Source organism: Rhincodon typus, chromosome 24 (assembly GCF_021869965.1).
Source record: "Rhincodon typus isolate 14 chromosome 24, sRhiTyp1.1, whole genome shotgun sequence".
Taxonomy (NCBI): Eukaryota; Metazoa; Chordata; class Chondrichthyes; order Orectolobiformes; family Rhincodontidae; genus Rhincodon; species Rhincodon typus.
The window spans coordinates 36077425-36093201 of NC_063355.1; the positions used below are offsets into that span (position 1 = coordinate 36077425).

The 15777-nt window shown below is 39.3% G+C and overlaps 1 protein-coding gene across 1 annotated transcript in view; it reads left to right on the forward strand.

Moving 5' to 3' along the window:
• The window catches only part of acacb (acetyl-CoA carboxylase beta), a 15754-nt gene extending 4242 nt beyond the window's left edge, over positions 1-11512 (forward strand). The window contains exons 6-8 of the mRNA XM_048611744.1: positions 1064-1234; positions 7464-7600; positions 10073-11512. Of these exons, the coding sequence (XP_048467701.1) occupies positions 1064-1234; positions 7464-7600; positions 10073-10199 (435 nt within the window). The 3' untranslated portion in view covers positions 10200-11512. The remainder of the gene's footprint in view (positions 1-1063; positions 1235-7463; positions 7601-10072) is intronic.
• Positions 11513-15777: the final 4265 nt, after the last annotated feature.

A 15777-nucleotide genomic window follows, 5' to 3' on the forward strand; every position in this document is an offset into this window, starting at 1 on the left:
TGGGGTGGGAGGAGGGGATAGGTGGGAGGAAGAACAGGTTAGGGAGGCAGGGACGAGTTGGACTGGTTTTGGGATGCGGTGGGGGGAGGGGAGATTTTGAAACTTGTGAAATCCACATTGATACCATTGGGCTGCAGGGTTCCCAAGCGGAATATGAGTTGCTGTTCCTGCAACCTTCGGGTGGCATCGTTGTGGCACTGCAGGAGGCCCAGGATGGACATGTCGTCTGAGGAATGGGAGGGGGAGTTGAAATGGTTCGTGACTGGGAGGTGCAGTTGTTTGTTGCGAACCGAGCGTAAGTGATATAAAATAGCTGTTTGTAAGTACGAGGAACTATTTGAATAATGAAACTTTAGGATTAATATTGATCCTTCCCTATATGGGATTGCATTTGCAAGTACAAGCTTTTGTAAGTTGAACGTTTTTAAATCAGGGATCGTTTGTAGACAGTGACTGTAGGAGAAGGGAAGACTACCTCAGTGAAAGGCTGAAAGGTAACCCATACATAACCCATCAGGACTGCACTAGAAATCTTTAATAGGTTGTAGCTTGTAAGATCTTCCTGGTTCAGAGATTGATTATATTGAAGTTTCACCATTCATTAATATTCTTGCACCTTTGTAATGTTGCATTGCTTTGGCTGGATAAGGATTATTTGTGATGTTTAGATAATGCCTTTGATGCAAACTGAACTTCTTTACTTCATGTGAAATAAGATTACAGCTTGACATTGCATGTTACATATTTTGCATTGTTCTTTATCGTACCCATCCTAATCTAAGACTCAAGATTGTGCTTGATAGTTCTAAAGGCATTTCCTATTTCTGCTGTTGTTAAGGGTCGGGGGAAGAGGTGCCCAAAGATAGCTTGGTGTTTTGGTTTGGGTGTGGGGATGTTTGGAAGGAAGAAGTAATGGGATGTGCCTGTAACTTCCACAGTTTGCTCTTTATTTTTGCCTTCACTAATGGGATGATTTGTAGCAAAAGGGTGTCCTCTGTAGCACAGTTCCCAATGCTGCTGTCAAGCTTATTTGGATCCTAATATAGCATTTGTTCTGATTTAGGATATCCTCGAGTGGAAGACTGTGCGCTCATTCTTCTATTGGCGTCTCCGCCGTTTGCTGCTTGAAGAAACGGTAAAACAAGAAATAATAAAAGTCAATCCAGAGCTGAGTGATGGCCATATTCAGTCAATGCTGCGGAGGTGGTTCGTAGAGACAGAGGGAACTGTCAAGGTCAGTGGAGATGAGATGGCACTGCTAATATGAAGGTGTTATCAGCCCAGTCTCTCTAAATTTGACATTTGTTATGGTGGTGATATTTCAGCATTTTGAATCTGTCTTGTGTCCAGTGTGCACATGAAGCACGTACTAGTTCTGTTTCATGGATTTGTATAGAAATCACAACATTGAGACGACAGTAATCTCTGCTTTGATGTTTAACTCAAAACACGCAATAGCCCCAATCCCACATGGCTGCTGTAATCTACCATTTTATCTCCTTTCTCCTTGAAGCATCAATGGAAAAAGTTAAAGTTGGGGAAGGGCTCTGCAGAAGTTATTCAAGTTTCCAGAACAAGTAATAGGACAGAGTAGAGAAATGATCAGGAATTTTACTTCAGGCACAGCAGATAAGGGGACAACTTTGAGAAGGGGGAGGTAGTTAATGCAGGACTGAGGGTGTTGTGCTTAAATGCACACTATACAAAACAAACATTAGCTTGTAGCGCAGTTTGAAATTGGCAGGAGCGATGTTGTGGCTATCACAGAGACATGGCTGCAATGGGATCAGGGCTGGGAACTAAACATCCAAGAGTACACATCCTATTGAAAGGACAGGTACATGGGTATGGGTGCAGGGTTGCCTTGTTAGTAAGAAATTAAATTAATAACAAGAAGTAATATGGAGTAAGAAGGCGTAGAATCTGTGTGGATAGAGTTGAGGAACAGAAAAGGATGAAAAAACATGATGTGAGTTGTGTACAGGCCTCCCAGCAGTGGTCAGGATGTGGGGCAGCAAATAAATCAGGAAATAGAAAAGGCACGTAAGAAATGGACTACACTGTTACAATAATCATGGGGGCCTTCAATATGCAGGTAATCTGGGAAAATTAGGTTGGTAATGAATCTCAAAAAAAGTAATTCATGGAATGTCTATGAGGTGATTTTTCTTTGGAGCAGCTCATGGTAGTGCCCACTAGGATATCAGCAATTCTGGATATAGTGATGTGTAATGAGGCAGACTTGATTAGGGAGCTTAAGTGAAGGAACCCCTAGGAGGCAGTGACTCCAATATGATAGAATTCACCTTGCAGTTTGAGAGGGAAAAGCCAGAATCAGATGTAATGGTATAATAATTGAGGAAAGGTAACTGTAAAGACTTGAGGAAGGAGCTGGCCAGAGTTGGTTGGAAGGGAAGCCTAACAGAGAGGACAATGGAGCAGCAATGGTAGAAGTTTTTCAAGTAATTTGGGAGGTACAGCAGAATTTCATCCTAAGGAAGAAGAAACATACTAAGGGGAGGATAAAGCATCCGTGGCTGACAAGGGAAGTCAGGGACAGCATAAAAGCAAAAGACAATGTGGTGAAGAATAGTGGGAAGCCAGAAGATTGCAAAGCTTTTAAAAAACCAGCACAGGATAACTTAAAAAAAAAACAATCAGGGAGGAGAAGATGAAATGTGAGAGTAAGCTAGCTAGTATAAAAGAAAACTGCAAGTGTCTTTTTTAAGATATCTAAAAGGTAAGAGAGAGGCAAGAGTTGACATTGGATTGCTGAAAAATGAGGCTGGAGAAGTAGCAATGGGGAACAAAGAAATGGCGAAGAAACTGGTTAGATACTTTGCATCAATTTTCACATTGGAAGACGTAAGCAGCATACCAGAACTTCAAGAGAGTCAGGGGGCAGCAGTGAGTGTGGTAGCATCATTAGGGAGAATGTGCTGGGGAAACTGAATGATCTGAAGATGGATAAATCACTCAGACCAGATAGACTACACCCATGAGTTCTGAAGGAGATAGCTGAGAGGTTGTAGAGACATTGGTGGTGATCTTGAAGGAATCATTAGAGGACGGGAAAATGGCAAATGTAGCACCCCTGTTTAAGAAGGGAGGGAGGCAGAACACCGGAAACTATAGGCCAGTTAACCTGATCTCGGGTCATTGATAAGATTTTAGGTCAATTCAGTTTGAGATTGTGAATATTAGGAAGTGCTTGCTAAAATAGGGCTGACTCAGCACATCTTCATCAAGGGGAGGTCATGCCTGACAAAGTTGTTAGAATTCTTTGAGAAGGTAACAAGCAGGTTAGACAAAGGACAGCCATGGACGTGATCTATTTGGATTTCTAGAAGGCCTTTGACAAGGTGTCACACAGGATGACACTAAATTAGATAAGAACCCTTGGTGTCAGGGGCATGGATAGAGGATTGGCTGACAAGCAGAAGGCAGAGATTAGGGATAAAGGGGTCTTTTTCAGGATTGTAGCCAGTGACTCATGGAGTTCCACAGGGGTCTGTGTTCGGACCACAACTATACATGCTATACATTAACATTCTGGATGAAGGAAATAAGGATATTGTTGCTAAGTTTGCAGATGACACAAACGTAGGTGGAGGGACAGGTAGTGCTGAGGAAGCAGGGAGGCTCCAGAAGGACTTGGACATGCTAGACGAGTGGACAGAGAGGTGGCAGATGGAATACAATGTTGGAAACTGTGAGGTTATATACTTTGATAAGAAGAATAGGGGCATAGACTACTTTCTAAATGGGGAAAGGCTTCGAAAATCTAAAGCACAAAAGGACTTGGGAGTCCTAGCTCAGGATTCTCTTAAGATTAGCATACAGGTTCAGTTGGTGGTTAGCAAGTCAAATGCAATGTTAGCATTCATTTCAAGAGGGCTGGAATGGAAGAGCAGAGATGGACAACTGAGGCTGTATAAGGCTGTGGTCAGACCGCATTTGGAATATTGTGAGCAGATTTGGGCCCCATATCCAAGGAAGGATGTGCTGACGTTGGGGGTGGGGGGTCCAGAGTAGGTTTACAAAAATGATCCTGGGGACAAATGACTTGTCATGTGAGGAGCAGTTGAGGACTCTAGGTCTGTACTCAATGAAGGTTAGAAGAATGAGGGAGGATCTGATTGAAACTTACAGAACACTGAGAGGTCCGGATAGAGTGGACGTCGAGAAGATGCTTCCAATAGTAGCAGAGGCTAGGATCCGAGGACACGCCCTGGAGTGAAGGGATGACCCTTTAGAACTGAGGTGAGGAGGAATTTCTTCAGCTAGAGGGCAGTTAATCTGTGGAACTCATTGCCGCAGAGGGCTGAAGAGGCCGTGTCATTGAGTGTATTTAAGACAGAGATAGGTTCTTGATTGGTAAGGGGATGAAGGGTTATGGGGAGAAGGCAGGCAAATAGGGTTGCAAAACATATCAGCAGTGATCAAATGGTGGAGCTGACTCGATGGGCCAAATGACTTAATTCTTCTCCTATATCTTATAGTCTTAACCTGTTTTCTGTTTCAATTACTGGCTCCAGTGATACAATCTACAGCCCACCTTCAAAACCTTCACTCTCTGTCCCTGATAGGAGAGTCCTCTATAACCATTATTCTTTTGAATCTTGACAAACTCCGCTTAACAGAACACTCATTCTTGGTGCCCAAGACTTGGCTGCCACTTCTATTTTCCTCTGAGAGACTATACCTCCAACAGTGCCCTTTCTAAACTAATCCCATCTACTTGCACATGGTCCATAGCCTTCTACTCTCTGCTTGTTGACGTATCTGTCTAAATGCCTTTTAAAATTTGCTATCATTTTTGCTTTTGGCACCTCCCCTGGCAGTGTGTTCGTGGCACCTACTACCCTCTGTGTAAAAAAAAAAAAAAAAAAAACTTGCTTCACATATCTTCTTTAAACTTTTCCCCTCTCACATTAAAGCTGTGCCCCCCAGGAAAGAGACTCCAACTATCCAACCTATTCATGCCTTTCATAATTTTAAATACTTCTATCAGGTCATCCTTCAGCCCCCGACACACTTGTGAAAACAATCCAGATTTGTCCATTCTCTCCAATCTGGTAAATCTCTTCTGTACCCTCTTCAAAGCCACCACATCCTTCCTATAGTACAATGACTAGAACTGCGCACAGTGCTCCAAATGTGGCCTGAACCAACTCTTATACAGTTGCAACATGACTTGCCAACTTTGAATTGCCAAATATTAACTTTTAATATTCAATTAAATGACAGTAATTGTGGAGGGGTGTTTTTCTGACTGAAGTTCTGTGACCAGTGGTGATCCGCTAGGATCAGTGCTGGGACCACTGTTGGTTGTAATAAATATATATAAATGATTTGGATGAAGGCAATTATGCGATATGCCTTCGTTCCCACCTTATCCACTTGTATTGCACTTTCAGGGAGCTATGGACTTGGATGCCAAGATCCCTCTGCATATCAATGCTCCTCAGGGTCTGGCCATTTGCAATATTCTTTCCTCTTGCAGTTGACCTCCCAAAATGCATCACTTCACACTTGTTCAAATTAAACTCTTCCTGCTATTCCTCTGCGCAACTTTCCAGCCAATTAATATCCTACTGCATCCTTTAATATCTGTCCATACTATCCACAACTCCACCAATTTTTGTGTCAACTGCAAACTTACTAATCAGACCACTGACATTTTCATCCAAATCACTTATATACATTACAAACACAGAGGTCCCAGCATTGATTCTAGTGGAGCGCAACTGGTCATAGACCTCCAGTCAGAAAAACATCCCTTCACAACTACACTTAGTAAAATCAATGTAGACAACATCCATTTCGTGAATACCAACGTGAAGTACTCATTAAAGACCTCACCCACTTCCTCTGGCCCCAAACACAAATTCCTTCCTTTTTCTTTGAGTGGACCTGCCCTTTCCCTAGTTACCCTCTTCCTCCCAGTACACATATGAAATGTCTTGGGGTTCTCCTTGATCCTGTTTGCCAATGACATTTCATGACTCCTTCCAGTCCTCGTAATTTTTAAAACGTTTTTTCTGCTTCCTTTATACTCCTCAAGAGTCTTGTTTGATTTCTGTTTTCTATACCTTACATACACTTGCTTTTACTTTTTAACTAAACTTGGAACATCACCTGTCATTCAAGGTTCCCAAATCTTACCATCCTTATCTTTCCCCTCATTGGAACATGCTGGTCCTGAACTCTGGTCAACTAGCTTTTGAAAAACTCTCACATGTCATACAGTTGCTCCCAATCCAATTTTTCCAGTTCCTGCTTGATACTGTTGTAATTAGCCTTCCCCCCAACATGGAATGCTTTGACATGAAGAATGTTTGAGACTGAGATTTTTGCATCATTTAAGATGAAAGTTGACAGATAGTCAATACAAATGATGTTGAGTTAGGAAGTGAGAGTGATTGCTCTAGCGTATAGCTGGCACATGCACAATGGGTTAAACAGCCACGTTTTGTACTGTAAACAAGTGTGCTCATAGGAATGAGCAATAAATAAATTTTGAAAATCAAATTCGATCAATAGATTTATTCAAATAAATGTTCTCATTTTTTTAACACATTCTAGATGTAATGTGTTGTGTATATATATGTAGAAGACAGCAGAGCTTAACCTGCTGCCAATCATCACCACCTCAACAGGATGTGACATTTTAGCTACATGACTTTTCGTCAGTCTAGAAGCAGCAGGTGTAAGACTCAGGAAAGCTAATGTTTTGGGTCTGGACCCTTCTTCTGCATTTCTGAAGAAGGGTCCAGACCCGAAACGTCAGGTTTCCTGCTCCTCTGATGCTGCCTGGCCTGCTATGTTCATCCAGCTCCACACTGTTTTATCTCAGACTCCAGCATCGGCAGTTCCTACTATCCCCCAGGAGTAAGAGTCAGATGTGCTATACATTAGCTTTCCAGTGAATATTATTTGTATATGTATATAGTCTAATCTTTATATAAAGAACTCACATTATTGATTTACCAATCTGTGTCTTATGATTGGTGCATTGACATAGAAGACCTCACTACTAATTGCCTCGTTATGGAATGATTTGAAAAAATGAGTTAACCTGTCTGTAATGGCGTTTTGGGTCCTGTAAAAGGACAATTTATTTAACTTATGGGTTAAGGAGTTGGAAATAGATAAAGCTGGGTTCCCATCTAGGTTGTGCATGTGCATGTGATGAAGTTTGCTTGTAATAAGGTTTTGAAGGATAACTACTACTCCAAATACAGAGATCATAATGGAAACCTGTTTATTGTTTTGATACGGTTAACAATACAAAGGAAATCTGTTTCCTTGAGTTTTGTCCTGAATTTAGTCAGGAAATTTACACAACCAGTTGCTATAATCATACAAAATAGAATAACCGCATCAGTATTATGATCATGTTTCTTCCAAATGCCATTGTCTGTCTGATTTTTATTAGATCTTCTTGCTTGTCTGTGCAGGCGTACCTGTGGGATAACAATCAGAAAGTAGTGGAATGGTTGGAAAAACATCTTAATGATGAGGATGATACTCGCTCTGTAATACGAGAGAACATCAAATATCTGAAACGTGATTATGCAACAAAACACATTCGCAGGTAGGTGCACTTATAAGTGCTAGGATAGCAGCAAAGGTACTTGGTGGTGTAAAGTATCTTTGACTTGAAGGCCGGGTGATAATATTTAAAATAATACAGTGCGTGTGTTTAAAACTGATCCTAATCCTGATTTCTCTGCTGTGTGAGAGTCAAGAAAGAGCAATAGGTTTCCCTCTGGACTTGAATAGCAGTTCCCATTGGTAACCCAATTTATCCCAGGGACAGATAAGGGAGACTGTGAGGTTTTCATAATTGTTATGATTCAGTCACTGAAGATGGAGAATTGCAGTCAGTCCAGCTGCTGCATTCCAATGTTTATGCTCCTATTTTCATCTAAATGCTATCAGCATTACCTATTATTCCTTTCTCCATTTATTTAGTTTTCTCTTAAATTAATCTACAAGTCACCTCAACTAATCCATATGATGGTGAGTTTCACATTCTAACCACTCTCTATGTTAATTAAGTTTCTCCTCAATTCCCTATTCACTTTATTAGCACTTATATTTATGGTCCTATTTTTAAAACTTTCTACAGTGAGACAATATCCTACTCTACCAATTCCTTCCATAATCTTGATCCAATCATGCTCAATTTTTCCAAATACATATAACCTCTCAGCTTTGACATAATCTCTGTAATTTTATATTCATCCTCTCTGATGTAAATAAATCCTTTCTGTAACATGGAAATCAGAACTATTCACAGTCCTTCCAAGTACAGACTGACCAAAGTCCAATACAAGTTTAACATTGTTTCTCTGTTTTTCTGATTCTTTCTGTAGAATAATGAGCCCCCCTTGGCCTGTTTGCTTATTATGGGTTTATTAGTCTTTCTCAGTACAGTGAGATATCCAGCAAATGATGATGAGTTAGGAAGTGAGAGTGATTGCTCTAGTGTATAGCTGGCACATGCACAATGGGTTAAACAGCCACGTCCAAGTAGAAAAGGACAAGGGAAGCTATAGACCCATTAGTCTTAATCAGTTCCATTATTTTACATGGAATGAAAAGTATTAGGAAAAGATTTGAGAATTACCTATACAACAAGAATCCCATAAACATTGTTGGATATTCGAAACAATCTGTGGCAAAGGTTAAAAAGGTAAGCAATAAATACTTCGTAGAGGAAGAACAGTCACTGGACTCAAAATGTTAATTCTGTTTTCCCTCCACTGATGCTGCCAGACCTGCTGAGTTTCTCCAGCAAGTTTTATTTTTGTTTGTTTCAGATCTCCAGCATCTGCAGTTCTTTGTCATATTTTATTTGTTGGAGGAGTTATGCAGATTAAGGAGAATTACTGAAGGAGTGCTCCTGGGCTGTGCTGCTTTAGATAAATGAACTAGATTCAGAAACTCGGTGCAACGTAGTCAAATTTGTAGATGACCCCAAACTGGAAGAAGCAGAAGGCAACTCAAAAATTACAGAATGTATTGGGCAAAAATGCCCAGAGTTTTTTTTAACTGCTACTTTTATAACTGTTAAAATTAGCAATAAAAAGTATCTTTATGATTCCTTCATCTCCCTGGCTCCTAGAAAGGGTTCAGAAAAGATTTGCGAGGATGTTTCTCGGGGTTGGAGGGTTTGAGCTTTAGGGAGAGGCTGAATAGGATGGGGCTTTTTTTCCCCTGAGATGTCAGAGGCTGAGGGGTGACCTTTATAGAGGTTTAAAAAATCTTGAGGAGCATGGACAGGGTGAATAGCCAAGGCCTTTTTTCCGGGGAGGGGATCCCAAAACTAGAGGGCATAAGGTTTAAGGTGAAAAGGAAAAGATGTAAATGGGACCCGAGGGGCAACTTTTTCACGCACGGGGTGGTGTGCGTATGGAATAAGCTGTCAGAGGATGTGGTGGAGGCTGGTACAATTACAATATTTAAAAGGCATCTGGATCACTATATGAATAGGAAGGGTTTAGAGGGATATGGGCCAAATGCTGGAAAATGGGACTAGATTAATTTAGGATATCTGGTTGGCATGGACGAGCTGGACCAAAGGGTCTGTTTCCGTGCTGTTCCTCTCTATGACTAAGTAGAACTGTATATCCAAACTGCTGGAATGTAAAGCAGAGGAAGTGGTGATTAAACTGTATAGTGCTCTGATCAGACTGTACGTTATCACTAAAGCACCAAAGGGACATTCAAGCTTTGAACTCTAGAGCTAGGGTCTGGATTAAGAGGAAAAACTGGAGAGACTTATAGTTTTTAGTTTTTAAAGGGAATTTTTGAAAAAAGATCATTTGGAAGTATTCAAAATAATCAAGGAAGTGGGAAAGGCAGAACTGAATTATTCTTCATTGTAAGAATAAGACAGGTTCATAGTACTAAAGGTAAATTATCTTATGTATCTTATGAGCTCAAAGAGTTCTTCTCTCCATTTTTTCCATTAATGAACAGGTAAGATGAAAAAAGAATTGAGATAATTCAACTAAAACTTAATGTATTAAAGATTTGTTTCTGTTGTTTCTACTTTTAGCTTGGTTCAGGCAAATCCAGAGGTTGCAATGGACTGCATTATCCACATGATGCAACAAATCACCCCAGCCCAACGCACACAGATCACTCATCTCTTGACAACTATGGATGGCCCAGCATCGCCGTGAGTGAATGAAACCCAACAGCATTGACCACTGGATGTTTTACTTTAGGGAGATCTGAATAACATGCACACCTCACCATCATATTAAAAATGCTGAGGAACTGTGCCTTTCTCCAGCATGTGTTGCTGACATGCCAACATGAAGACCCTCAAACAGATAGTAGTAGAAAAACAGTTATTTGTCTTCATCACACCAAGTGCCTAAGCAGTTCTTCCTGGCTCTGTGTATAACAATGCACCAAAGCAGCAGTTTACCTTTGGACAGGATGTTGAAATTTGCTACATGCTGATATTCCAGTGAAATCCAGTCACATATAACCTTCAGGCATGATCCTCCAATTTTCAGCATTGTATGTTAATTCAGCAAGTAGTGCAGGTAATAAGCTACAGAACTTTTTTCCCTACATGTCATCCGAGGACATTAAGTTCTTCACTGAACTTTGCAGGAGCATGCTAATGTCTCTTAGATTTTTCTTCAGATGTCTTTGCCTGGGAAGTGCAATTCACAGATCATGTATCGCACAGAAGTTAAGCCAAAATAATCTTTAAAACACTTATTAAGTACTAATTGTGATGACTGAAATGAAGCTCAGGCAGTCTTGGCTGGTAAACTTTGACCTTATGCAAAAACATTACTACAATGTGTTATATGGTGGGGATCACATACTGTTAATATCTGTATTTCCCAAGAGGCTAATAAGATTGACATTCACAGTACAAGATGAAACCTGTCGCAGTGAATATAATCTTTGTGACTCTCAAATGGTTTCAAAACCATTGATGCATTAAATAATTCTTTAAGAACTTCTGCACTTCTGAACTGCTGCAAATAAAATCAGTTTTGCAGATGAACTAGCTACAGTGACTTCTATCCAAGTGTTATCTGAGGAGCCATGTATAGCCTGGGAGTATTTGTTACGCATCTATCCTTCATTAGACGCCTTCAGTTGTTCAATCCATCTCTGGGCTTTCATTCACCAGTGAGTTGTTAACAAGCTTGAGACTGTTCCACCTTTTCCTTTTCAACAAGGGATTGCTTTTTCACCTTCCTTACGGTAGATGGAATACAACAGGTCCTGCATCACCTTTTGAATCAAGACTAGTAGCTGACAGCTCCCTGTGTGGAGAATCAAAGATGAAACCCATATTCCATCTTTCTGGTGCATTGTATTGCTAAGGTTGACCCTCAAGACATAGCTTAACAAACTGGTGAGTTTAATGCAGACGACATATACCATCCATCAATAATGCCTACTGGTAAGTTATGGAAGTGTTAATTATTGCTGTTTTTTTATTAAAATTCTGTTCTAAAATTTATGTTGACTCATGAATGTATTTGGTGTTATCTTTTTATTTGGGGTCATAGTTGCTTTGTGTTCACTTTTTCTGCAGAGATCTTGGTCAACATAACATCAAGCATCATAAATTGCTAGAATTCATCTGCAATCTTTGCTTTAAAGTAACAACTGATTTCATACAAATTAAAAATTGTGGAGTTATTCATTGTATTATAAAACCTTCAGCCTTAAAAGTCCACACCAATTCAATGTTGCCTGTGAAAGCTATGTTATGCTTCCTTCAACAGGGGATTTGCAGAGACGACTGTTACCGAAGACTTTCTGGGTACCTCCTTGCAGGAGAGGGAGACAATTTTTTTAATGCTTTCTGTTTGAGGACTGGCTTTTTTTCTGCTGCACTGGCCATAGGCAAGCTATGGTCACTTGGTTAGGAACTAACGAAAATGTTGTTGTCAAGCAGTTATCCCTTAGTTCAGAGCCCATTGGCTCCAGGCTCTCGCTGTTCCAGGAAAATACAACATTGTATACAAGTCTCAACATGCTCCAGTGAACATGATTTTTAAAACTGTAGCCATCTTTTTTGCACAATCTCCTTGGTTTAATGCAGTATCCAAAATAAAGGAAATAAAACTGTGTGGTCTTTACAATTATCATCATTTTTGTTTTACTCTAAAGAAAAATATGCTCAGAGGATAAATAGCCATATTTCAGAAATGTGAATATAAGCTGCAATCTAAGTTTGTGTTTGTTTTATAAATAAAGGTTGATGAATAAAATATGTTACATTTAGAGATGTTGGATGCCAGGCATTATTGTATTGAACCATATAATCCAGGCGATTTTAGATTTAATTTTGAAGAATCCAATTTGCTATTCAGTGTCTTATAGAAAAGTACATCTGAGCATAAATTTGGCCTGTCTGAAATGTCCTCCATGGGTAAAAGCATACTGATGCTTAAGTGAGATTGAAGATCAGCCTGCTCCAATTACATAAAAGGAGCTGTGTTATATTGTATTACAACAATGTAAACTTTGCCATTGTGACTGTAAGTATTAAGGGCATTTTGCATTATAGCTGAGTGGAGTGATACCTTAATTTTTAACATTGTGTTCAAATTTTCAGTTTTAGTTGCATATAGTGTTTTTTGATAGTGTTTTTATTTAGTAGCACTTGAAGCAAGCATGAAGGAGTCCAACATGCTAACCACTCAATTTCTCATCCATTCTCAAGAGAAAGTAAATATAGTGCAAATATATTTGGAGTCCTTAAATGTCACTGCAATGTCATGCATGTATAAGTTTTTGACATGTGAAGGAGGTTCATGAAGGATGATTTAAGGGACAGTCCATCAAGGATGATCTGATGAGAATAGGGTTGCCAACTCTGGTTAAATATAGCCCTTAAGGTCTTATTTCTCTGCCTCCAATTGTCCTGTCCCAAGTTCCCATGACACCCAATCCAACCAACCTCTTAGTTCACTGCTTTCCCATACCAATTAGATAGTGAAAGTCATCACTCCCTAACTGGATGATTCTTGACTGCCAGTCAAACAGATATTTTACCCCACCTTCAATATTTTTATAACTGGTAAACAAAAATAAATAAAATGAAAGAAACAAACTCAATATTATTTAATGTCCCTAATGACTTGTCTCCTGGGTTGTTTGCAATAGGGTTCTGGAGTGTCCAGGCCAATGCTGGAAAGTTGACTCTTTTAGACCAAAATATATATAAAATATATATTAAAAGTAGAATAGGAGGAGGTTCATAGGGGCCATAAGAAATGTTAGCATAAACCAGCTAGACTGGAACCTGTTTGAGCTCTAATTCTATTTCTCCTTCACCTCTGAACTTAGTAAATTTTGAAGGCTTGACTAAGCCTGACCAGCATTACAGGATCATCTCTGAATGAAATAGGATACTTGTCAATCAGCCAGGATGTTGTTGCTTGGCACGGATAGCTGTTTAAGACAGTGGATGAGCAATTCTATATCCGCTTTCTCTTTCCATTTACTCAACTCTAACAAGCACTTCACAGCCTCTGAAGTTCAATATTTTACACAACCGTTAGGAGGCTATTTGGAATTTTGACCCTGTTTTGCCTTAAATGCAAAATGCTTTGACAGTAATATGTTAAAGTGCCATATTCTTTCTCAGAAAAGAATCTGAACAGCCTTATGGTTCCTGTTGGTCAATGCTGTTTGAAGTATTAGACTCGCTGCTGTTTGTTGGGGATGGAACCATCCATTTGAAACCACTAAAGAGCAATAATGAAGCTTGGACTGCAGGTCCTCCAGAGAACTCCAGTATAACTTACTTTAAACTGAGTCCAAACTATTTTACTCAAGTGAGCAGAGAATAAACATATTTTATATGTTCCAATTGCATATTTGGAATTTACAAGTGTAAGAGCCAACAAGCAGTTTTGACAGTACTGTTGCCTGACTTCACAATGATCAAATTATTTTAGGTCACTTTGAACACAGATGTATACAAAGTGCAATCATCTTAATCTCTAGTGTAGTCCTAGTATATTGAAGAAAAGAAAACAAGTTTGGATCCTGCTGCTGAGCATTGGCTGGGGCACTAAATAAGTTGCCATCATGTTTATCTTGTTCATATTACAGCCCAGCATCAGGTCACTGCATTATGTTGTGAAAGATCAACAGTACTACCAAGAGAAGGAAAATATAATTGTGGTCTGCCCTCCAATCTATTGACGCCAGCTGAAAAGATACATTACCAGAGCAGTTGGCCTTAATGAAGGTTAAAGGAAGAAGAATAAAGAATATTTAAGTTGCAAATTTAAAGGATTTTATAAGGCTCGTAAGCCCATTGTCCTGTTACAGTAAAACAAAACATCCATCAGGACCATTTCTAAGTTAAATATTTATTCATATACCTAAGACATTTTACATAAAGCATTTCATACTTCCTAGTTAAAATCTGCTGATATATTTGAATCTAAATGAGGGGAAAATATTTTAACAAATATTTCTTTCCCCTCTGAGATAAGTTTGAGATAAATCTCATGATCAGTCAGGTTAGTTAATCAAGTTATGACATTTTTCAAAAAACAGATCTTGTAGTCTTCCACTTGTTGGCCAGTATCGAAATATCTTGAGGTTTATGGCATGTTTTTAGTAAATGTTGATATGGAACAGTTGTAAATCTTTTTATTTCAAGAAATAGTTATTTTCCTCCTTTCAAAAGTACTTAAAAACCATAAAAAAGGGGATCATAAGAATGCCAGCATAAACCACTTAGACCAGATTGAACTCCTATTCTGAGATAACAAGGTGTAGAGCTGGATGAACACAGCAGGCCAAGCAGCATCATAGGAGCAGGAAGGCTGACGTTTCGGGCCTAGACCCTTCATCATCTGCAGTTCCTGCTATCTCTGAACTCCTATTCTATTCGTTCTTCCCCCTCAACTTATTAAAGTTTGAAGGCTCGTATAAATGAATCCTTTTTAATAGTAAAAATAAAGCTCTATCTATTCCAAGCCACATTACACAGATGGAAGTGACTAATATTATGGATATATGTATAAAGAGCATCGGTGGCTTCAGTTTGTATTTTCTTTGTATTTCCTGCAGTCATGTGCAGGGCATTGCTACACTTCATACTTTCTACAGACATGCTTCAAGTCGAATATCCAGGTTCGCAAAGTCTCTACTTTGTGTGCTGGTCTTATTTTTTGTGATAAATGTGATTGTATATAGAAATTATTTTCATTAACAGGAGTGGTCTTTTTCTGAGAAGCTTTCTTCCAAAGTGAACATTGATGTCCCCGTCATTTATCCATGGAAGTGTTAGATCATCCCAATTTATCCTCCAATAGTTTTAATGAGGGATTGTATCTTTCATTTCTTGTGAGTGTCTTGTGAAGATATTTCAGAAAGAGATTCCACATATTTGCAGCATTCATGCTGATTGAAGTTTCCCATGGCAGTCATAATCAAGAGTCTGTCAGAGCCCTGGTGAAAATACATCCAATTTGCCTTCCCCTTAAGGAAATCCACAAGCTGAGCATCCCACTGGTACATTTTATCAGTATCCCCGAATTCTTTAAGGTTGTGGCTCTTGAAATACTGGGCTGAGCCTGGTCCCCACAATCTTCATTAACAGCAGAAAAGTTGTAATCAATGCAGCCAAAGTTGTAAATGACTCACCATTAATGTTTGATGCGTTCATCAATCCATTTAACGTTTGGAAAAATATCCCTTAAATAACCAGCCAACAAGTGGAAATGCTATCTTTAAGAAATATTCTTGTAAACA